Genomic DNA, 23,866 nt, shown 5'->3' on the forward strand with positions numbered 1-23,866 from the left:
AACAGTAGGCCACATCCTAAACCCCTAACATAGAAAACGTCCTTCTGAGGCCATTATTCCAGAGATGAACAAATCCTAATGGGTGGATTCATGAGGAATGATGCTTAAGTATGTTCTTCGTAAAAGACTTCAGACAACTATACCTGCCATTAATGCAGCCTCAGCCAGTGAGGTTGCATGGGATTAGGATGCAGCTGATGTTTTGTCTGCTCTTCTGTATTTCCTTTAACGAAATTGCAGAGAGACTTCTGTTAACATATTACCTGTTAAAATGCAGAGCACATTTGCTTTAATTGAGACCAGGCATGGCGCAAAGATTACAGTTGTGACACATTTATATTCTACTTTTTGAAAGCAGTTGGTAAGTGTATGTTCTAAGATATGTGATCACAGTCTTAGATTTTACTTACTTTCCATTTTCTTCCCTTCTGTTTGCTTGCCAGACACTCTAAGGTCCTGATGTTCTTGGTCTGTTGCTAGGGAAGAGGACAGACTTATCACCCTGCTTCCTCTCCCCTCGTCCTGTAGTCCTCCTCTCACCTGAGTGCTCTCCCAAGAAGCCTGTCCATTTTGCTTGTCAGGCAGAAAATTATTTCCCGGTTGTTTTGGGTTCTTTTGCATGGGTTTATTGCTGGTTCTGACCAGTTGGTTAAACCAATTTTGAGCTGCTGGAATACAGTAGCCAGACATGGAGTCAGGGGAGAACAGGAGGTGGCAGAGGTGGGAAGCTCTGTTGCCTGCTCTCAGCAGAAGAGAGGGGTGAGACTGGCACAGCCAAGGTGTTTCCCCACATCCCTGCTCCACCCCCACCTTGCTCCCTGACCTTGCTTTCTCTGCAGAACTTTGCTTGAGAAATAGGTTTCCTTCTTCTTGGAGAACTTCTCATTAAGCTATAGAACTAACAGGAAATGGAAGGTGGTAGAAACATAAAATAATAAGAGAAAGTAAAATTAAATAAGGAAATGTCTAGCTTCAGGCAGCTGGGTTTACATGTTTTAGAAACAAGACAACATAGGGCATTTAAGCCTCCTTACTCAGAACTAAAGAATTAAATAGCTTAAAAGTCTTAACTTGTCCCTTCTTTTTCCTGATTTTTTTTCCTGATTCAAATGTTTCTGTATCTGTTTATTTATAAATAAGCATTTTTGTCCTACAGTATTATTTACAAACAGCATTTAAAGTACAGTGACAATTCAATTTAGTGAAATACTGAACAACCCATTACCAGTTGCTTCACTGTGGAAGAGAACATACTTCATGACCACAGGTTTAACTTAGATACTGACCACTGAGGCTGGCTTTGGTGAATCCTCTCCTAAACTTGTCAAACAGCCTTTGGATTTGTTTTGCTTTGGTTGTGTTGTGTTTTATGGACAGAAGCTGGTCAGTCATCACAAAAGACTTGTACTTAGTTCATTTTTTCATATTAAAAAATACGAAGCTTTTTTAATAACATGATTTTTTTTCCTTTTTTATTCTACAGAGACCTGAGATTTAATAGGATCAAAGAAATCCAGCCTGGAGAGTTTAGAAGGCTTAAAAACCTGAACACACTGTAAGTCCTTTTTCAACCCTAAGACCCATTCCCTTTGGACTTAATATGATCAATTTGATAATGTGTCATATTTGCTTACTTTTCACAGGTAAGTAGTCTCATAAATTTGAGCTGTAGCACTTACACAGATGGGAGAAGTGGGGGTTAGGACCAAAATATTTGAAGGCAAAAACATGTGTATGTTTATCAAGATAAAAAGAAAATTATTTGCATACTAGTATTTTACTAATATGCTTTAATTGAATTTCATGAAAAAATGCAGACCATTATTGTAAGATTTTTTTTGACATGGTGCTAAATTGTTTTGCTGGAATATCACATAATAAACCATGGGGTTACAAGAAAGCTGTTCAAAGGCTGAGATGTGCAAATGTGTTACAGTTACAAAATATTTGACAAATTCTAATATTCTGAACTTTCCTATTCTAATGTGCTTACCAGGACTGGCAGGAGTCAGATGGTTTTGTTCCTACTGAGCTGCCATTTATGGAGGTCTTTTTTATCATTTACTATTGTGAAGAAAAGTCTTTCTAAAAGACCTTTTACAACCAATAATACAATTAGTATTATCATTTTAACTTTGTATCTCCTCTATCATTCCTTCAGGCATCGCTTTAAAAACAAATGCATGCATGTTTCTCTTCCTTAATATATTAGCAGGCATCAGGAGGAATTAAGATAGACAGTTATTTTTACTTTAAAATGTACATAACTTATGATTGCAAATGTGACTGTTTCCCAGAACACAAGTAGTGTATGAGCTGAAATACAGTAGTGATGTCAGTGAGCTTTGGATCACTATTTATCTGCAGGCAATCAGGGCAAATATACTGACACATCTTGTACACTATATTCACACCAGAAGAAATGATAGGACTTTCCCCAAAATGTATATTGTCCAAATCTGTGCTGCCAAGATATTCTTACTAACTGTCCCTATTTTCAGTCTCCTTTGGTCATACTTCTGTTTGCAGCTGATCCCCAGTTTTGAACTACAATTTCTGCCAGATATCCAGCTCAAGTTTTAACTGTCCAAATCACTGATCTGATATTCATAAGTCCCAAATAAAGACAGGATACATTAAGTTTGAATTCCTTGCTCTTTGTAAAACCAGTGTATGAGGGATGAGTGCAAATGTGTTCCTATACAATGTAAAGGCCCAGTACACAAGATAATGCTAAGAAACATCTGGGAAAAGTCACTTTAATGCACCTGCTAGTGACAAGTCTTTGTTTTTATCAGTTTCAAACTGATGTGATGCAGAAGGTTTTTTCCTCCCCTTCATCTACATCACAGATAACTTCAAGAAACTGCATTATTTCATTTCTGGGTGTATCTTTTTGTTTTTTGTTTGGGTTTGGGGTTTTGTTTGTTTATCTTTGTTGCTGTTTTTATGGGTTTGGGTATTTTTTAATTTATTTTTTCACAGTTCTGTCTAATTTTTTCAGGTTTTCACCTGCAAGGTAGTGGTTGAGCAGCTGTAAGCACCTAACATTTTTTTTCTCTAACAGTTACTCTTAGGGGAAAAAGCATTTTCTATTTAATACTATATTGCCCCTGCTTTTACACTTTTTCCCGTAGTGTTTCTTTATGTTAAAATAAATGGTTGTTATTTCTTTTTGTAGGCTTCTAAACAACAATCAAATCAAAAGAATTCCTAGTGGGGCATTTGAAGATCTTGAAAATCTGAAATATCTGTAAGTTAAATGAAATGTCACTTCACTGTGTAACAGCTTCTTCAGTGAGAAAGTGTTCTAATCTGAGATGGTGATTTCTATCTGACTCACTATATCAGGAGATAAACTGCACTGAAAGTCTGTGAAATGAATTTATGGGGTGGGAGCAACTGTTTTTCTCTAAGTTGTTGCTAATAAAAGACTGCTATCTCTAGGCAATTAATTTTAAAGGACTGACTAGTTGCTGTTTATTATATGCAACTTATAATTTAAAAAGGGATACATTGAAAGGAGAAGGAAACCACCTCTTTAATTGTTCACTGAAATCTTCACACAGGTACTTTTTGTCTTTTGAAAAGTGATTCGAAAGTAGCTAGTCCAAAGGTTGTCTGCAGAAGCTTGTAACTTACTTAAGCTTATTAACTATCCCTAAATTTTTCACTGAATTCATAACTGAAAAATTCAGTCAAACCCAAAATATCAGAGTGTGTATATGATTTGCTGTTAGTTCTAGGTCTTCAGTCAGCCTGTATATTTTAAACCTAACTTCCCTCTTTTTTAACAAACATACTAAGGTTATTAATTATATGAATAAACAAAAGGCATCAAAATGTTATTTTTGTCTGTATAATAGACTAAAGCTGCATAGTTAGCTGTCATGGATTCTCAGCTCTAGTTTCTGGAGATGACCTTAGGGAGTGTCATTTAGAAAAGTTTCACTCCATTGTCTTGGAGTATTGATTGATGGTTACGTGAATGACATACAGAAGAAAAAGGTCACATTGAGATTTCATTGCTTTGGAAACAATTCAGAAGCTAAAATTTCCATGCAGTTTCCAAGAATACAGCCAGAAGGCCTCTAAGGAGGTGGGAGCAGGGAGAAAATCACACAAATTTGTGCAGACACATTTACTTGTTTTTCCAAGTTGTGCTTGATTACATTTCCTGCTCTCCTTTTTATGTGTATTGTCTTTCAGTAATGAAATTATTTAACCTCTACACAATAGGAGGGAAAGGACTATTGAATAGACTGTTGCTAATGAATGATGAAAGTCCACGATGATTTTATTTGTTACAAGAAATGTCTGCATGTAGTAGTATAGTACATAAGGTTTTACTATGTGAGGTTTGCTAAACTTCCTTCCATAGTCAGCAACTGTACAAAGATTTTTATTGAGTCTTATTACTTTTTTGTTTTCACATGCTTGCCTTTGCCTAGCTGTAGTAAACCTGAAATAAAGCTTAACAATGCAGAGTGTTCAGTTCAATGAAAAAGCGAAAAAAGATAATTGAACTCTGATTTGTTTTCATATACAGGTAGTAATGGCTGTCAGTATCTGTATTATTAAGAGGAAGATCTTTTTATTTTCCTGTTGTTCCCTGGGAAATTTAAATATAAAGTTCAGTGTGGTAATTTATTGAACTGCAGGGAGATCTTTAAAGCTATCCTTTGTTTTGAAAAATAAACGAAGGGGTTTTTTGCCCGTTTCAAATGCTGTGACAAATGTTTACATTGAACAGCCTTAAAGTTACAAAATTTCTGGTACTGGTGAGGTTATCAATACAGAAGACTTAGATGTAGCAAATCGATACTGTTCAGCAGTTAAAGTTCCAGCTGAGTTACTGAATGCTAACTGTATTCTATTAAATGAAGGGAACAAATAAAAACATTTCTTTCCAAAAGGATTCACTGAAGTAGAAATTGGGGGGAGAGATTGTGCAAAAGTTGGAAATACTGCTCAGATTGTACTATTATAAAGTCAATTCACCTGGAAAAGTTGAGCTTTAGTATCATCTGGTCCTGTTGATATTTGCAAACCTAACTTGTGCTGTCATGTTTCATAAAACTAGATCATTGATCCGTGATGTTACTTCTGTTCTTATGACAACTTGTACTGGATTGCATATGGTTCTGAAAATGTATAATTCCCTGACTAATTTTAAAAAACCTGTCATTTCTGAGTGTCCCTGATTTAGCAAAATGTGACTATATATAAATATAAAATCTATAACAATGCATATTTAAAACTAAAATGAGTCACAATTATATATTTTTATACAAAATATATAAAGTATACCACAGCATATTTTTTTTTTAAACCAGTCACTGAGAGATAGATGTTAAGATCCATTCCTGTATGACTGCTGAAGATCAGATTTTGCACTTTCAAACAAATTTTTTTTCAACAGGACCTAAATCAGGATTTTCAAATGCTTCCTTGTACTATTCCTTTCTGAAGTTGAGCTTAGAGTTTTATGAGCAGTGTATGTTACCAGAATGTATCTGTATGAAGAACACATTTTGATGAAGAGTAATATTTTCTCAATTTTCTCTGCATTAAAAGTATTCATCACTGTAAAACTTGATCTTTACATAACCAAAAGAAAACTGCGCACTTAATTTTTTTACATTTTTAAGGATTTTTTATTGTCTTGTTCTTTATGTAATTGAAATTCTGGCAATTCTAAAAGCAATTTTGTGTGATTTTGCTGTGCTGTTTGTGGTAATAATTTGGTTTTGTATTAATATACTAAAGGTTGGAAAGAAAGAAATGTAATTATTTTTTGTTGTGAAACCAAGAGGATAATTTTTTTTCTTTTTCTTCTGATTCCCTGCTTTTCTGTCCATCTGTCTTTACTCCATATACCTCAGTGTTGGCAATAAGGCTCTTTAGTAAGCTTCCCAACCTTATAGTATAGATGCAGGTAAATTTGTGGAAACATGATAGGATAATTCTTCCTAAGCCTAAAAGTCAACAGTTTATTCTCCAAGAGAGAAGATAGTTGGGAATTGAAGGTAGGCACAGTGTTACCATTTCAACATGTAGAATACTAGAAGATTTTGGAATCAGAAGTGGAAAAAATGAATGTGAGTTAAAAAAGGAAGAAGTCAGGAGGAGATATGAAAAAATATATAATATGGGTTAACAATTAAAAACCTTTCCAGATAAGGAGAACATGTATTAGACATTTACAGAGCAGTGAGCTAGAAGATAGCATGAAGGAAGTGAAATAAATAAAACTGGGGAATGAAATTTATCAACAACGTTGTATGTTGTCCTGGTATGAAATGCATAGATGAGGAAACAGACATGAAAGTATTACCATGAGCATATGGTAAATGGTATTTGAGACTGTATGAAGTGTGTCAGTTCCAGAAATGCCAACAGGGAGCATGCAAGTTTTGTTTTGTGTCTGGTGAATGAAGCAATAGTGGTAGATGATGTGTTTGAGATTAGGTCTCATTTCTTTCCATGCCTTCTGCCACTCTTGCTGTCTTGGCCATGTTACTTGGTCCTCTGGGCACCTCCAGTGGTTCCAGATCTCTTTTCTTTGCAATTCATGTTGCTGGTTCCACTGTCCTTCATGTTCCTATGTAAACCTGTCCTTGGGTGTTTATTACTTGTGAGATTTAATGCTGCAATGCTTGTTACTTTTTGCCTTTTCCCCCTCCAGTTCCAAACAAATATATCTGAATCTTACTTTCCTAGTATCACATGATTTTTAATATAGCCCATTAAAATAAGAAAAAAAGAACTGCCCAAGAATATCCTCATAATCTAGCAGGCTTGTTAATTAAAGCTACTTTTTCTCCCAAATTTTCTGGTAAATTATTACCTATTTGTTCATTTCTGAAGTATATGACCAGTACCTCTGATCTCTAGCAGCCTTGCTTGCATTTCTGGAAAAAAAAATGCTCTTTTTTCTAATAAACATTTCTAAAAATATATATTAATAATTGTCCAAAGATAATTTAATGTCTTAATAGAATATATGCCTTTTCCATTTCAATCCACTGTTTATTCTTCTCCTGTAAAATTCTAATATTCAGTTCTGTAAGAGAGCTTTTAGGTAAATTAAATGATAAATAATTTTTTCCCTAATTGTACTACATTTGTTTTCTGATAATGTAACTGAGATAAATTTTGAGAATGTTTGTTGAAATTTAACAATGTTTACAAAGTTTTACTTCTATAACACTGTATGTGCATGCTGCCATTTTAGAGGGATGCATTTTTTTTGTGAATGATACTTATTTGTACTTTACATTCTGACATGTCTCTGTCCATTAGGCAAATAATTATATATTTTTTCTGTTGTCCTCAGTGATACAGCTACACAATTAAATGGAAGTTTGGTTAACACATTTGTCATAGGATGTGTAGCCCTGAGGTTGCTGGGGTTTCTCTGTGAAGGGAGGATATGGTTGACTGAGGTTTGTTGAGTTTCCTGCAGTTGAGGGTTTTCTGGTCAGAATGGAAAAAGCTCTGATTTAAAGCTGAAAACACCAAATAAAGGCTCACTGCAGTGGCTTGGTAAGAACTCGTAAAGGCTGGTCCCTTCCCTGCAGTATGGTGGTAAAAGTCTACAGTACTACAGTCATTATCCCAGTCTAATTTAACTCTGATTTTCACTCTCTGCCTTCTGTCTTCAGAGAGTAAATAAAAGTTATATGAATGGTTGTGGTAAAACTTTTTAAAAAATCTGATGAATTCAGATTTTTTGAATAAAATTGTTGAAATGCCAGAAAGAGATGATTAACTGAGGGCAGTTTTCAAGACTGTCTAAGCCCACTTTGGTTCTCTCGTCTGACCAGAAGTACTCAGAAATAAGAGGGATTTCCACACCGCCAAGTGGAATTAAGTGTATTAAAGAAAAATAACACTTCAGCTGATCAGTCCTTGGTATTTTCTAAGGAGTCAAAAGGTGTGTTTAAAATTCTCACAGGAAAATAAGATAGGAATTGAATATCAGAGAGGAAAATTAAGGAGAGAAAATCGTAATGACTGTGATCCTCAAATGAATTGGTAAATCTGAGCCAAAACAAGTATTTTAATACTCATGAAATATTTTTTTTCAAATAGAATAAAAACCAGTTCCACATAAAAAAATCACTGTTTTCAAATTATTTTAAAAGTTTTTACAGCAATTTCACAAGACAGTAATTTTTTTTCTTGTTTTGAATATTTTAAAACCTCAGAAATTTTTATTTCTTGTTCTTGGAAGAACTCTGCTTTTTTATTCAGATGCTTATCTATGTTAAAAAAGCACACAGGAATCTCTGTATATTAATGTGTTGGATTGTCAGTAAGCAGTGCATTGGAAAAGTTAATTTAGATTCAAAGGAAGGATACTACTCCTTATTGTTCGCCAAAGTTGTCATTAGTTTAATATCAAATACCTACAACTTCTTTCCTTGTTAGGGCCTATTGTGAAATGTTGCCCATTGTCACATCAGTGTAAAAACTGCCACCACCTCCAGCAGAGCCAGTATTTTTTCTGTTGCACCAAAAGGAGTTTGCAATATTTCCAGTAAGTTACTGAAAACTGTAATAGAAAATCCAAAACCACTACTAATAAGATGCCTGCTAATAAAGTCATTTGTGGTACAAAGTCTCTTCATCCCCTTTCCATAGAAACCCATGCCTGATTAACTGAGTTTCAAATCATTTGTCAAATAATTGTGAAAAAGTTCTTAACCACAAACCTGTGCCTATCCTAACACAAAAAGAGTGACTGACACTGAACCCCCAAAGTATTTTCATTTGCTGCCTCCATGCAGAAACTGTAGTCATCAGCTAAACTGTGTGATTTTTCTCCAATACCCCTCACTAAACCATCCTTGCTGCTAAGAGCATGATGAACATGAGCACATACACTGATCCTTCCTGATTTATTTTAATTCCATAAAAAAGGTGTAGACCACACATGCGAACATACTGATACTCTGCATGTGTATTCTGTTTATATTATAGAGTATCAATGGGGACCTAATGTCCATCTTCTGCGCAGTGATAAAACAAATATACAGTGCTGCTTTATGGATGTGATACCAATATTATAACTTGTATTTTTTTTTGTGAATATTCCAAAGGTGACACAGGCGGAATTACAGAAATTTCTCACTGTTTGTTCTCCAAGTCCAGTAAAAGACCCACTCTATCCTAATTTGAATATTCGCACCAGTATTCAGATGAGTATTTTAAAGAAATCAAGAGGCCATCCCTGGTGTGTTCTGGTAAAGGCACCTCTAATGCAATTCTGTCCCATTAAGCTGAACTTCTTTTGACTTTTGGCAAACCAATCAAGAGAACAAGGGACAAAAATCCAATAAGTAATGCCATGAGCACTGGGAAGCCCAAGTCCATCCAGGTGTGAGCCTCAGGGTCTTCAAGGCCCCAGACTTATGTCTTTCCTAGTAGTCATTTGGGATGAAATCTCAAGGATGGAATATTTTTATGTTTTTAGTTTTTGATTTGTTTTTTTTTTTTCTAATATGTAGTTGAAAAACTGTCTTCATGTGTCAACTTAATTCTTCTTTTCCACCTTCATGTAGCTCTTGTTTGTGTACTAATATTACTGATTGTTTCTTGTTTCAGCTATTTGTACAAGAATGAAATCCAGTCAATTGACAGGCAAGCATTTAAAGGACTTGCCTCTCTAGAACAACTGTAAGTGCCTTTTCTCTTCTGTGCTGTCATCTCCATGGTTCCCCTGCAGAGGAAAAGTGCACGCCTTGATCTGTACATCCTACCTGCATGCTCTGCATGTCTGCACCCCTGGGTTGGGCAGAGAGCCCCATAATCATTTGCATGTGAAAAAACCACAGTTGATCTCTTTGTCAAATTCCTAATTTCTATGTTTGTCTTTTTTTTGTGATTTGCATTCCTGATGTCCCTATACATTGTTACATACCTTTGACAAAGGAGAATTATTGTGGAAAATGTTGAAAACTAATGTGTATTGCTTAGAGATAGATTCTGCTTTCATTTCTGCAGGTTTTTATAATATCACAATTCCTTTCACTGCAGCAGTTACTTTGTTTATGCAGCATAACTAAAGCTGAATTAGCCTCTGCAAGTTCAATCCTGTTTTGTTATACTTTGAAACAAGAATAGTTTTTTAAATAAAAACCTTGCTATAATTTATATGTGTTAATCATTGCCATATACAGAAACAAGTAAGGAAGTTCATCATTTGCAACGTAGATGTTTCAGTAATGTCGTCCAGAAAGATCGATTAAAATCATACTTATTTTCCTGCATAATCAAGAATAATTTCTACTGAAAAAGAATGAAGAATGCAGTCCTGAGCATGACAAAACCCAATTGTATTGATTCCATTAAGTTCAACTATGTTTTGTTGTATGATCACTATAGGAGAGACATTGAATTGCTGGCATGAGTCCAGAGAAGGGCAGTGAAGCGAGTGAAAGGGCTGGAGCACAAATCCTGTGAGGAGCAGCTGAGGGAGCTGGGCTTGTTTAGTCTGGGGAAAAGGAGCCTCAGTGGAGACCTCGTTTCTCTCTACCACTACTTGAAATGAGGTTATAGTGAGCTGGGGAGTGGTCTCTTCTCCCAGGTAACAAGTGACAGGACAAGAGGAAATGGTCTCAAGTTGCAGCAGGAGAGGTTTAGATTGGTATTAGAAAAAATGTTTTCATGGAAAGTGTGGTAAAGCATGAAACAGGCTGCCTTGGGAAGCAGTGGAGTCGCACTTCCTGGAAGTGTTCAAGAACTGACTGGATATGGCACTTTGAGGTCATGGTTTAGTGATGAACATGGCAGTGGTGCTAGGTTGATGGTTAGACTTGAAAATCCTAAATGCCTTTTCTAGCCTTAACAATTCTGTGACTATGATCAGAAGGCATTACTCTAAATTCATTATGATAATGTTTAGAAAAAGTAAAAAACTGTAAATGTGTAGTTGTTTCACAGTTTGACTACCAAATAACAGTAGCAAACTAATGAGTTGTTGTGTATAAACTGGGAACTGAACATCAATTTTTAAGGTCCTGAAAGGTATCAGTGTATTACAAATGCTCTATATGTACCAGTTTCCTTGTTACTGTAAGCCTCTAATGGATATTAGTAGACACAGAGTATATATGAAATAAAATGACACTTTATATGGGTACAAAATCATACATGCTCCTTTTAGAGTGCAATAGATGCCTTTTGAAGGAGGAACTTCTATGTAAAACAGAAGTGTTAATTATAAAAAGTATTTAAATATGTATTTTTTTCCTTAATGCCTTTCTCTTCCTTCTCCTTTTACTCTAGCAATTATTACTGCACCATATTGACAGCAACTGGTAGGGCTTACTTGCATGATAATAGCAATACATAATTTCTGTGTAGAATTTGGAATACTGAGGCCCATTTATTGCATTACTAATCTTCCAAAAGAATGTTCTTCCCCATGCCACAGGCCTCATATGCTGCAAGTGGCAATATTTGTCCTTTTCTCTTGTGTTCTTTTTCCCTGTTGATCTATGTTATTACTGAAAAACATAAATCAGTTTGGAATATTAACACCTTCTGAATGCTCTTCTCCACTATGTGGCAGTTAAGCCTCTCTTTCTACAGTGATATCACACTGTATCAGCTTAAGCTCAAACTTTTCAGACATCCACATTATTCAGTATGAAACTGAGATTCAGACTCAGGGCTTGAATCTAATCTCCAGCTGGGAAGATTGGATATGGAGCCTGGCAGAGTCACTGCTCATTGCCTGCCCGTGTGTCCTGTCAGCACCTGCAGCTGCTGGGGAATGGGGGGCAGGTGCTACCCCACTGCCTGCATCAGAGCTCACTGCCTTTTAGAGCTCTTCTGCTCCTCTCCTGAACACAGAGCTTGCCAGGAGGGAAGATGAGAGCACATGAAGCCAGTGGCAGGCACAGAAATAAATTTAATGGAGAGTAAGCTTTGAGATTTTTAGTTTAGGAAAGATTTGGCATTTATGCATCTTTAGCATAAAAATATGTTCTGACTCTGCAGGGTCTGTTTTATCACATTAGCTTTGGAGAAAAACTGCTGACAAGAGTTACCCTTGGCAAACAAATTTCTAAGTGTCCTAATTTCAGTTTTGAACTGTATTGACAGTACTAAATCAATGTTTCTGCATTTGAGGTCTCTGTGGCCACAAGTTATCGAACACATTTTGCTACTGGTTGTGTTAACTCAGCCAAATGCTGTTCTCAATGCTCAGCAGAGTTCTCAGAAGTAACACTGTGGACCACATTTCAGGGAATTACTTGTTTCACAGCTATTTCTTCTACTCCAGTGAAGCAGAATTCAACTGATAGTTGCTTTTAAAAAGATACCTGATCAGCAAAGCAAACATATTTTTGGTCATTGTTGTTGTTACCGAAAGCTAAATGTAGTTAAATGCAACTAAATTACACTAACTAAAACCTAAATGTACTGTTGCATGTATAAGGGACAAAACCCCCCAAGTATTTATTGCAGCTGGCAGGTTCCTCCTTAAACCTCTGAAGCAGAATTCTTTGCTGCTGATGTAGTCAAAATAGCTTTTCCTTTGGAAATTTCTGCCAAGAAAATAAGATCTTTGAATCAGATCTTGAAACCTGTTTGTGCTAGGGTAAATTCTGAAGAAAAATTGGCAGTTTTAGGTACTTGAACACACTGAGCCATACATATTTCATCACCTAACTTTTCACCTGTGGCTGGGCATGAAGGGAGAGCGTTAATGAAAAGTAGCTGCTTAGTACCAGTTTAGACACTGTTAAATCTGCAAGACATATGTTTGGGTCTGGCACAGAGAGCAGAAAGCTGCAGGAAACTTGCATTTTTTCAGAGCAGCAGCCGGAAGGCAGACAGAGCACCCGAAAGGCAACGAGGGCTGCCTCTGTGTGCCTGGGCTTAGACAGCTGCTCTGTGCCTCTGTGCCTGGGCTTGACCACTGAATCCCGTCTGAAATGGCACTAATACCCTGCTGGGGAGCTCATGAGTTTGGATCCCAAGATCTAGCTCTAAATGGAGTCCATTTCCAGATGTGTATACATTGCTTTCCTTCCAAATATCTGTCACATTTTTGAGATCTCAGCTTATGTATGTATGTATCAGGGACAAAAAGTGTACTCTCCACTATTTAACTAGTGGCATCCCCAAATATTAATGGAATTATTTAAATCTGTTTACCTAATCCTAGTTATGCATTTTCTTTTAACTTTCATATTAACATACTAATTTTGTTCTTTATAAGCTGTTATTAGTTATGCTGTAGTTTATGTACACATATACATGCAGTTATTAGTTATGCTGTAGTTTATGTACACATATACATATTTTGGGGGAATTAGTAGACAAAAACCTTAACTAACATATAGTGATACAGTTTGTTATATTAAGTCTATTTAATTCAATTCAGTTTTCAGTATTTTTGAGGTGTTGCTATTTATTTTCTTGTTTTATACTACAAGTTCCTGATTTTTGCATGACTCTATGTCAGATATTAGTTAATTAGTTAATAAACAAACAAAGGAACCCAAGAGGTGTGACAGGGGCGTTGAGAAGTTAATCTTTATTATTCTACAGTAAGATTAGCTAGGGACAACAAACTGGAAACAGATACTTGTCTAGCCTTATTTTAAAAGTCTTCAGTGAGGATTCCATAATCTCCTTAAGTATCCTGTTCCAGTATTTTATATTGTTATCACAACATACATTTAAATATTTTTCCTTGTGGTTCAAGGCTGCTACTAGTTGTCCCTGAGCAGGGAAAGCTCTTTGATAAATATGGAACATATATGTTTGGTCATTCTTATTCAACTAATCAAAAGGGCAAACATGCTGTTTAAATATTCAGAACATGGATTATATTTGGCTAATGAGTATTTCCCCAAAGATGTGATGATGTTATTAGCAAAAGAAGAACTGGCATATTTAATAAAAGTCCTCACCTACAAAAACTTCAAAGCTACAGAAAATATAATCCTAAATTTAATGATGTGAAAAATGTCACTGGGACTGAATTTTACAGTAATTTTTTGTCCTACGAGATTAATAATAAGAAATCTATACCATGCTTATTTGACAAAATCTTAATCTTCCTCTTGAGGTGTTTCATTTGGACTTTTTTTCCCTAAGGTATTTTCTTTCCTTCTATTTAATTCTTGATAGTGTTTTTAGAATCAAAAAGGAAAGATATATTGGTATTTAAAAATCACTCTTGCATGCTTTTTCTTTCAATTTCATTCTGAAAGTCTTTTTAATGTCTAGTTTATTACATGATACTACTAATTTTAATGCTTTGTACTCTGAACATAAAAGATGCCTATAAATATTTGCCAGTGTGAACTACTTTAGACAGTGTGATATCTGATGAGGTAAAGTTAGCTATTAAAATGTTCTTCAGCACCTGAATTATTGTATCTGCAATGGTGTGAGCTTGTAAACAAGGCAAGGTTTATAACAGAAATATTTTTTTTAAATTTATTTGGAAAAACAAGGTGACTTTTCAGGCACATATTGATTACATCTGTAATTCTAATAGTGAGTACTAAACAGCCATTATGGGCTGGAGCTTTGAGTTTTACAATGTATATACTACTTAAACTATCTGAGAGAGGTATTCTTTCTTTTTCTCTCTTTCTTACTTTACCCTGATTTGTGGCCCTGAAGAAGGGGTTGTTTGACTCAATGTATCTGCTTTTACCAATGTTTTTTTTGTTCAAATAAGAGATGCCTACAAATCTTGCCTTGTCAATGCCAAAGAAGTACAGGAGATTAATTTATTTGGAATATAAAGAGATGTGTTTGCGAGGTGCTCATGAGGCATAAAAATGCAAGAAGAATTAAAAAATTTAAAAAGGAAAAAAATCACTGCTGCCTGCAAAAGAAGTAGTGTTTCTAATTTTTTTCCGAAACAAAAGCTGCTTCAGAGAAAACAAACCCTATAGTTGTGCCTGGTTGTTCCCTTTGTACTCTTTCATTGCAGTGATCCCCCCTTGCCTTGCCCCCTGCCAAATGCTGCTGATCCTGGAAGGTGGATGAGCAGAGCCCTGGCACCTGGCAAGCAGTGCCTGCCCACCTCATGGCTGGGCCATGCCCAGTCCTTATCCTGCCAATCCTTCCTCACTGAGGTCTCTCTTCTCTCTGCTGGCAAATTGAATGATCCTTGCCAGAAATATCTGCCTTTGAGATCTGTCTTTCTAATTTAGAAGAAATTGCCCTGTATTTTTAAAGGGGAGATGAAAACTGGCAGTCCCAGCAAGGTGATGTGGTTCTTGGTTCTTCATGCTAACAGGACCATGCTCTGTGCTCAGGACACTCTGTGGCGTTGCGCCGGCAGTAGGCAGGCGTGACACCCTGATGTGCTTGATCAGGCCCGTGCTGATTTATTGGCTTTTTCTGTGGTCCCCATTCACTGCTCCCTGTCATCGCTCGCTGGCTCGCGCTTGTCCTGGGAGGCTGCCAGGCACGAGCCTGGCTCCCCCTGCACGTGCCTTCCAGGGCTCCCTGCAAGGCTTGGCTGGAACCACCGCTGCTCCCGCTTTTCCCTCTGCACAGCCACCATCTGGCTCAGCACGGGCAAATCCCCATGTCCTTGGCCTTGTCATGCTGAGGGATTGGTGTTTCAGGAGATACTGAGCTTGGAGTTGTTCTCACTGTTTTTAAATGACAGGCTTTTTTGTTCTTCAGACCACAGTGATTTCTGTATATACACATTCCCTAGAAGTTCCTGAGTTTGTCAGAGGTCAAATACAAAACTTAAAGGGTTTTGAATACTTTTGGATATAATCAAGATCCAAAGTCTATAAATCATTTTCACAGTTTCTTGTGCCAGTTTTATCCATACATCTTGTGTTCTCATCTGCAAGGTTCAGGGTAGCTCCACAAAATAGTAGATGCTGGAATGATCCTGCTTTTGCAGTCCATTTTCACAATAGTTACAGGTTAATAGTCTGGTTAATTGTCTTGTTGTGTTAACTTTGTCAATTTTACAGCATTAACAGCTGCGTAGATTTATTGTTGTGTAATGTTCATAGCTTGGCATAAGCATCAAGAGAGCATCAAACAGCACCAGTTGGTATTTAGCCCTTTGTCTAAAGTTAAATTAGTCAAACTTGGGTTTATATTACAGATTTGGTTTTGAGAACATTCACAGCTTTAAATGCCAGTGTTCATGGACTAGAGAAGATGATTTCTCAGTATCTTTTGAAATTTTCACTCATGGAAATGAAAACATTTGGTCACGAAAAATGTTATTGTGCTGGAAACTGTAAATGTTTTCTAAATAACTCTAACATTTTTCCTATTAAAAAAATAATTTTCTTTTTTTGGTAAATTGTTTCAAGCATGCATACAATAAACATCAGAGTTGGCAAAATAGCATTCAAAGTATTATCTCCAAAATCTCCACAGCAATGTTTGGGCTTTTTTGCTTATATATGTACACACACACACTCAATATAGTGATCTGCAAACACGTCTTTGTTTGTCATGTCTTCTATTTCTCAGATTCAAGTATGAGATTCAGATGGTAACAGAAAAAACTGCTACATCACTATGGCCATTTAGATCTGTAAACATTATGGAAACAATAAGTTCTTTAAAATATTTCACCAAGAAAATTGTTTCAGTATTTTTCTTTTTGTTTAACATATTTTCAGGTATCTGCACTTTAATCAAATAGAAACGTTGGAACCTGAATCCTTTACTCATCTTCCAAAACTTGAAAGGCTGTAAGTTTGTTTTTCTTGGGGTAAGATTCAGAAGACAGCTTGCTTCCTTCTTTGAATTAAATCAGGCATTTTAAACTAAAAAAGAATATTTTTATCATTGCCATAGATGGTTTTGAATCAATTTTTTTAACTGTAACTACTACATAGCCTTTCCAAGAGCATTTTGGTGAGGCTGACCTTAGAGGCATGTAGAAGTGAGCGTGGCCTGTGGTTTATTTTTCTATTGCAAAACTACTTCCCAAAGATCTGTTATCAATGTTTGGCCGAAAATAAGTGTTATGAATGAAGAACTAGACTTTTTATTTAGGACCTTTTTAATTTCTAATTTGAAAGCTTATGAACTCCCTTCCTTGTAGTTACTTATAGCTTCTTTTTCCCCACATGGACGTATCCAAGTACACCTTGGGGGCCACTTAAAAAATACCAGACAATGAGTTACTGAACAGGTTCAATTTTTTTCTTAATTTTTCTTAGATTAATTTCTCTTGAAAACCTTCCAGAAGTATGTAAATGAAATGAATGCATCACAAAATCTGAATTATTACATGCATATTTCTGTGTTTTTAACAGGTTTTTGCATAACAACAGAATAGCTCATTTGATTCCTGGAACATTTAGTCACTTAGAATCTATGAAGAGACTGTAAGTAAATTGAATTATTATTGAACTAATGAAATCTTAAATAACCCAATTAGACTGTATCTTCTCTTGCAATATTTATCTTCCTCGCAAATGCCTTTTATGGTGCAATTGTTTTAAATATTAATTTTTTTTCCTAACTGTGCTCCAGTTGTTTATGTGCATAGATTGAGAACATTGTTTTATATCTATTTTCTTTAGTTACTGATTGAAGTTTATTTCCTATATTGGGATTATTTGTAATCATTGTTTCATAGACTAAATAATATACATAGATTGTCCTTTGGGCAGTAAAAATAACACACATTCTTCTAATAAAAACTACCAGAATGACTATAAGCAAGCAACCATCACCTGTATTGCCTGTTGGCTGTTGGCTGTATTCCCAGATAAAGGCATTGCTCCATTTACAGAACCATGTTGATCCTAGAAAAAGATGGCTGAGGCTTGCTAACAGAGCTGTGGCTGCTCCTTGTTTTGTGCAGGCGCTTGGACTCCAACGCTCTCCACTGCGACTGCGAGATCCTGTGGCTGGCGGAGCTGCTCAAGACGTACGCGGAGTCGGGTAACGCTCAGGCAGCTGCTACCTGCGAGTATCCACGCAGGATCCAGGGAAGATCAGTGGCCACAATAACACCAGAAGAATTGAACTGTGGTGGGTTTGCCACTTCCTGATGGCTTATTTTTCATGTGCTGCGTGTACATAAACTGTATTTTTTGGGGGAGTTAAAATTTGTTGTTCTGTTTATTAACACTGCCCACCTCTGGATAATATTGGTTATTTCTAGAAATCTCTCCACATTCCTTTTCTGGTTTTGTGTGCTTCTGACAGGATTGATTGCTTTTACTCTTCAGCCTATCTTTAATGAAACAAATATAACCATATTTGAAATTTCCCCTTGAAGAATGAAAGGTGATTATCCTGAAGGAGTTTATTTTTCCCTTTTATATTTCAGTTCTGATCATAACAGGATTGTCAGCTGGGGTCTATGGTGCTGCATTAATAGTATTTGGTGTCGTTTATTCCCTTCTATATGAGGGAAAGGAAAGAAAGAAGCTTTACTGAATTGCCCCTGGTGACACAGTTCTGGCCTTTAAAATTTTTGTGGATGTAGGAATTGGGGTTGGGCCACTGAATTTTTTTTTTACTCAGCTGTAATTAATAGGAGTACTCCACACAGGCACTGGAATCCTCTACTACTGAGGATTAATGGAAAAGCACCTTTGTAATAATTTTGTTTGTGTATATTCCTTTGCCCTAGGGGTGCAAAAACTTGGCCCCATGGGCACCCTGTGACTTTGCCCAGTACCTCTTGTGTTCTGAAATCAAAATGCAGATTTCTCATCAAGCTATGGGCATTTACCTGCCCACTTACATAATGAAGCCAAAGTATAAAATAAGTAAATTGTCCTTTTGGTTAAGTGTTGGATATAATTCTGATCAAGAGAACTATGATCATAAGCATCTACAAGATTCTTGAAAAAGATAGTACAAAGGGAATTGGATGCAAGAATAATGCACGTGGCATCCTACCAGCTCTTTGCACATCTAAAGAGCCTGAATATGGAAACTGCAGGAAGCAAGCTGTACAAATTATTCTGTGAGGCAGGTTATACTGATACTTATCTAGAGGAAGTTATTTTAAATGGCACTTGTGCTTGCTGCTTTAAAGTTTTTCCTTCATAGGCAATTTGAATCTCTGTTCAAATAAATAGAACAGCTGCTTTAGAACCTGATACAAATTTACACAATCTATTTCCAGTCTGCTGAAAGATCCTGAGGAACAATGAAGGAGGTCAGAAATCTCAGTCACTTTTGCACAGGGAAAAGTGGATTTAATCGTGACTAAGCATATATATATATTAAGTCAAAACATTGGTAAAATATATTTTTTACAAGATGTGTGGAAATATTTTTATTTACCAAATTTAGTAGTTTTAAAATAAGTAAGAGTTCCTTGTGTGTTTTATTGTTGATATAGAGAGGCCAAGAATTACATCAGAGCCTCAGGATGTGGACGTTACCTCAGGGAATACAGTGTACTTCACTTGCAGGGCTGAAGGCAATCCTAAACCAGAAATTATCTGGCTTCGAAACAAGTAAGTTTGAAACAGGAAGAGAGAAACTTGTTGTAATTACATTTGCCTCTGTGTGTGTACATTTCTGGGTGCATGTCCATGTGCTATATATGGTAAAATATGAAATAGTTACAGCAAAAACATACTATAATTAAAATAAGCATATGAAGTAATGATGGCCCATAGCTTTTTATTAATATTTTTAAACATTTAACAGCTGGTAACTAGAAAGTATTTTTACTATAGTACTATTTGTAAGACCTTCAGCTGTAGTACACCTGCAAAGCTGCTCACGCCTGTAATACTAAATCATTTACATGTAAGTACCAGGGCATGTGGACATGTTGTATGTACAGACTGTGAATTACTTAGCATTTGCATATGTTTTGGGGTGGAGCAAAAGATCCTTTTTTTAAGGACTCCAGCTGGATACAATTAAAGTTTCAGAGAACTCTTTCTGGAGCCCTAGCTCCTCAGAGGTATCTTCCCTCCAAGGTTGAGCTCTGTCCCGGGAGAGGAGAGACATATCTGTTTACAGCCTCCTCAAACCAGTACATGGAGGGCAGGCAAGTCTTTAGATCATAAGATTGTAGTGTAGTTCAGGTTGGAGGAGGTCTCCAGTGCAGCCTTCTGCTCAAAGCAGGATTATACCACGTTGCTTTATCCAGATGGGTCTTACAAGCCTCTAAGGGTGGAGATAGCACAAGTTGTCTGGGCAACCTGCTGCGTTCCTTTCCTTCACCACTTAGAAGATGGTAGAAGGTTGTATAAAGGATGACTATCTTTAAACAGCCCAAGGGCCAGCCTGCTGCAGGGTGGCTGCTCAGGCTGTGCCCAGAGCCTGGCTCCCTCCAGCTGCACTGGGCACAGCAGAGCTGAACCAGCCTTTTGCCAGCACACCACCCCCTTAAACTGGTGTGGACTTAGAATGGACACATGAACTGTGAGTTTACCATCAGCAAATCAGACTTTGGTTTAATAATGCTCTTATACAAACCTGACCTGGAACATAAATTCCCTTACAGTTTCTATAAAGCATTTTAATTAGTCAGTTGCTGATGAAATGGCATGGTTTAGAGTCCTGGTTCTATATCTTTCTGCTGATGTCAGTGAGAACCCCTCATGCAGCAAAGGCACAGCATTTATGGAGTATGTCAAGAACAGAGCCTTGAACTTGAATGGTATAATTATTTCTTTAAAATTTTCTCTGGCTCAAGTATTTATAATACACAAAGAAAACGTATTCAGAATACACATATGAGTTTTAAGAAGAAATTTGAGCTTGGGGTGAGAGATTATTGACTCTGGCTTGTTTCCTGGCTGCATGAATGAGAGCAGAGCTGTTTGCAAGGTAGTTGAATATGGCAAGATTTCAGTCAAAAGCCATCAGCCTGTTGAGCAGTATGTTGAATAGATCAGTAGGCTGGGGTTTGTACATAAGAGGCGTGATCTCATCCCTCCTCTGTGCTTTCTTCATCATGTAGTGAGGGGTGGACTGAGAAAAAGTTTCTTTAATAAAACCCCCTAAGACTTCTTAGGTTACATCACAAAAATTTTTCATCCATGACCTAACCTGAAGACCTGACCTTAACTTACATTTTACACCAGTACAAAATATAATCAAGTTCATTAGTGTTTCTTGAACAATCCAGGCAGAGCTTGGCACAAAGATGGTTTTATAGCAACTAACCTCTCTCCTAGCAGAAAGTATCTTGAATATTGAACTTGCATGACATACTTCCAGTAGAAACAGTTTTAATTGTTTTGCCAACTAGAAAAGCCTTTTAAAGACCAGGTATGTGTATTGTTCACTGTTTTTTTTCCCTGTAAGCTATTCCTCAAAAATTTATTTTAACTTTTCATTTTGAAGATGCATTACTTGCATAAGCGAAACAGTTTCATTATTTGTTTTTCCTCTTCTTCTCTTTAGGAGAAAATGTAAAGTTCCATAATTTTTAACAAAGTAAAAGGTTTTTTTTTCCCACAAGTTATTTTGGGTAATTTATCTCCTGGGTTTTATTATTTGGCAGTTTTCTGCACTTGTGATTTAAAGGTTTAACTCTAGCAGATCCTTTTCTTCTCAGTAATGAGCTCAGTATGAAAGAAGATTCCCGTCTAAACTTGCTAGATGATGGCACGTTGATGATTCAGAATACTCAAGAAACAGACCAAGGCATTTACCAGTGCATGGCAAAAAATGTGGCTGGAGAAGTGAAAACTCAGGAAGTTACTCTTAGATACTTTGAGTCTCCAGGTAAAGAACATTAAGTCTGAATTTTACATTCAGGTAGAGAGTTGTTTTGATAATAAGATTGCTAAAAAATAAAATGCTTTGGCGCTTGATATGTAGATTTGTTGGGCTTGGGCATCTTAAGGCTTAGATCATGAAGATATGATATCCTTAGAACAAAAATACAACTCGGTTAATTAATATGTTTATTGTAGTATGCAATTTTTATAATAGTCTTGTAGGCTGTAGAAGGGTTAGGAGAAGAGGCTTTGCATTGGAACATTTCTCAATGCAGTAACATTCTCTCTGGATACCAAAAACCACAAGCTGGTGATCAAGCCACTTGTGGAGGCTTCGGCACACCCTGTGCAGCCGTCCTTGCTCAAGAACCTTTTAGCTCTGTCTAGCCAAGGCCTCATATTTGCAAGGACTAAATTCCTGTCCAGGACTGTAATGTTTTCAAAACGTGGTCTTTGCTGTGAGAACATTTTGTTTTGACACACAGCACCAGGTAAACTTAAAATGTCACTACAAATTACTCATGTACTTGAGAAAGGTTACTTAAAATTTAGCTTAATCAGTTTTGGCTTTTGTGCACTTACAGCAATTTTTAGCCTGTTTGTGTTTTGGGTCTCAATGTCCATGACTATGAAGAGACCTTTATAAACATCAGCATAGGAGAGCAAATGTTTGAAAATTGTTTTAATGGGAGTTGAGAAAAAAACTTCAGAGCAATTATGAGCTTTTGTTTTTATATATTGATATCTGCAGTTAGATTAAACTTAAAGCAAGGTGCAGAGTTTGCACCAAGATTAGAGGTATCCTAGAGCCTATTAAAGCTCTAGGATAACTGAGTATCCCCAGTTATAGACTATATTTGTCTAAATTAGAGCTGTGCAAGCTAAAAGCTGCATTTAGGCATTGCTGTTTTCTCACAGCCAGGCCAAGTTTCGTGATTCACCCACAAAACACCGAAGTGCTGGTTGGAGAGAGTGTTACCTTGGAGTGTAGTGCAACCGGGCACCCTCAGCCACGAATTACCTGGACCAAAGGTGACAGAACCCCTCTACCAAATGACCCTCGTGTCACCATAACGCCCTCAGGAGGACTTTACATACAGAATGTGAAGCAGGAGGACAGTGGCGAGTACACCTGTTTTGCAACTAACACCGTAGATAACATCCACGCGACTGCATACATCATAGTCCAAGGTAAATAATGTTAAACTGGGAGAGACATACTACTTGAAATTGTGTGGATTTGTCTTTTCTTCTGAGATGACAGAGCCAAACTAAAAACATAAGAGTTTTTACTTCTAATTGCACTATTGTAGTTCATGGGTAAGTTGCTATACATTTCACACGAAGCAAGATATTACTCACTATTTCCCTGAAAATTATGTTTCAGTGATTATCAGACATTTAATGTTTTCAAATGTTAATTTCTTATGTTTTGTTTGTATGGAGGAACAAACAAGCATTGTCAAATTTTTGAATGATTAAACATTTTCCGTAACAGGCAGAAATGCTAGAGATTAGAATTTGTGCCTGGAGAACTAGAAATGGAGTTTTGAATACAGATCTGTGCCACTTTTCTGTTGTAGGCACTTCAGGGAATGTGGAAACATTTTCTGCAAAGCAAAAGTCAAAGTACTCTAACTCATGATTGCAATAATTTTGATATTGTATGTCAATAGTGTGATTATAAAGTATTTGAGATCAACTATCAGAAGTCTCCTGTGTATATAGATAATATTTTTTGCAAACAATTTCGTGCTGGAACTTTTATTTCCAAAATACTTTAAGTAACCTTTAAATTGTTTGCTTCTGTTCTCATGTTAAAATCTTTAGTTGGCAAAGAGTTAAGATTGCAAATACCTTTTTAATGAGTTTTAAAGCTATACAAAACAACTTCTCTGTGTGGTTTGTTCATTTATTACCAGTGGATCATTGCATTTTGAGAGCTGAATGAATGCTTTTCACGCAGTGAGTAGTTAGTGCACAGTGTTACTGCTGAACCTGGCCCACGCTCCACTCATTGCTTTCATGGAAGAAAATTATCAGCTCAAGAAGGTTTTGATTACATTACTTTTTCTTCACAATTTAACTGGGAAGTTTTGAGAGAAAGAGAAGATAATATTTTTAATCCAGGGAAGACTCTATGTTTGATTCTACAAGTTTTACTGCACCTCTTATTT

At 36.4% G+C, this 23,866-nt stretch overlaps 1 protein-coding gene across 1 annotated transcript in view; it reads left to right on the top strand.

Moving 5' to 3' along the window:
* The window catches only part of PXDN (peroxidasin), an 83,295-nt gene that overhangs the window by 25,481 nt on the left and 33,948 nt on the right, over positions 1–23,866 (top strand). The window contains exons 2-10 of the mRNA XM_030946277.1: positions 1,484–1,555; positions 3,182–3,253; positions 9,613–9,684; positions 16,650–16,721; positions 17,292–17,363; positions 17,846–18,015; positions 19,343–19,460; positions 21,524–21,693; positions 22,608–22,880. Coding sequence (XP_030802137.1) covers positions 1,484–1,555; positions 3,182–3,253; positions 9,613–9,684; positions 16,650–16,721; positions 17,292–17,363; positions 17,846–18,015; positions 19,343–19,460; positions 21,524–21,693; positions 22,608–22,880 — 1,091 coding nt within the window. The remainder of the gene's footprint in view (positions 1–1,483; positions 1,556–3,181; positions 3,254–9,612; positions 9,685–16,649; positions 16,722–17,291; positions 17,364–17,845; positions 18,016–19,342; positions 19,461–21,523; positions 21,694–22,607; positions 22,881–23,866) is intronic.

The sequence above is a fragment of the Camarhynchus parvulus genome, chromosome 3 (genome assembly GCF_901933205.1).
Source record: "Camarhynchus parvulus chromosome 3, STF_HiC, whole genome shotgun sequence".
NCBI lineage: Eukaryota > Metazoa > Chordata > Aves > Passeriformes > Thraupidae > Camarhynchus > Camarhynchus parvulus.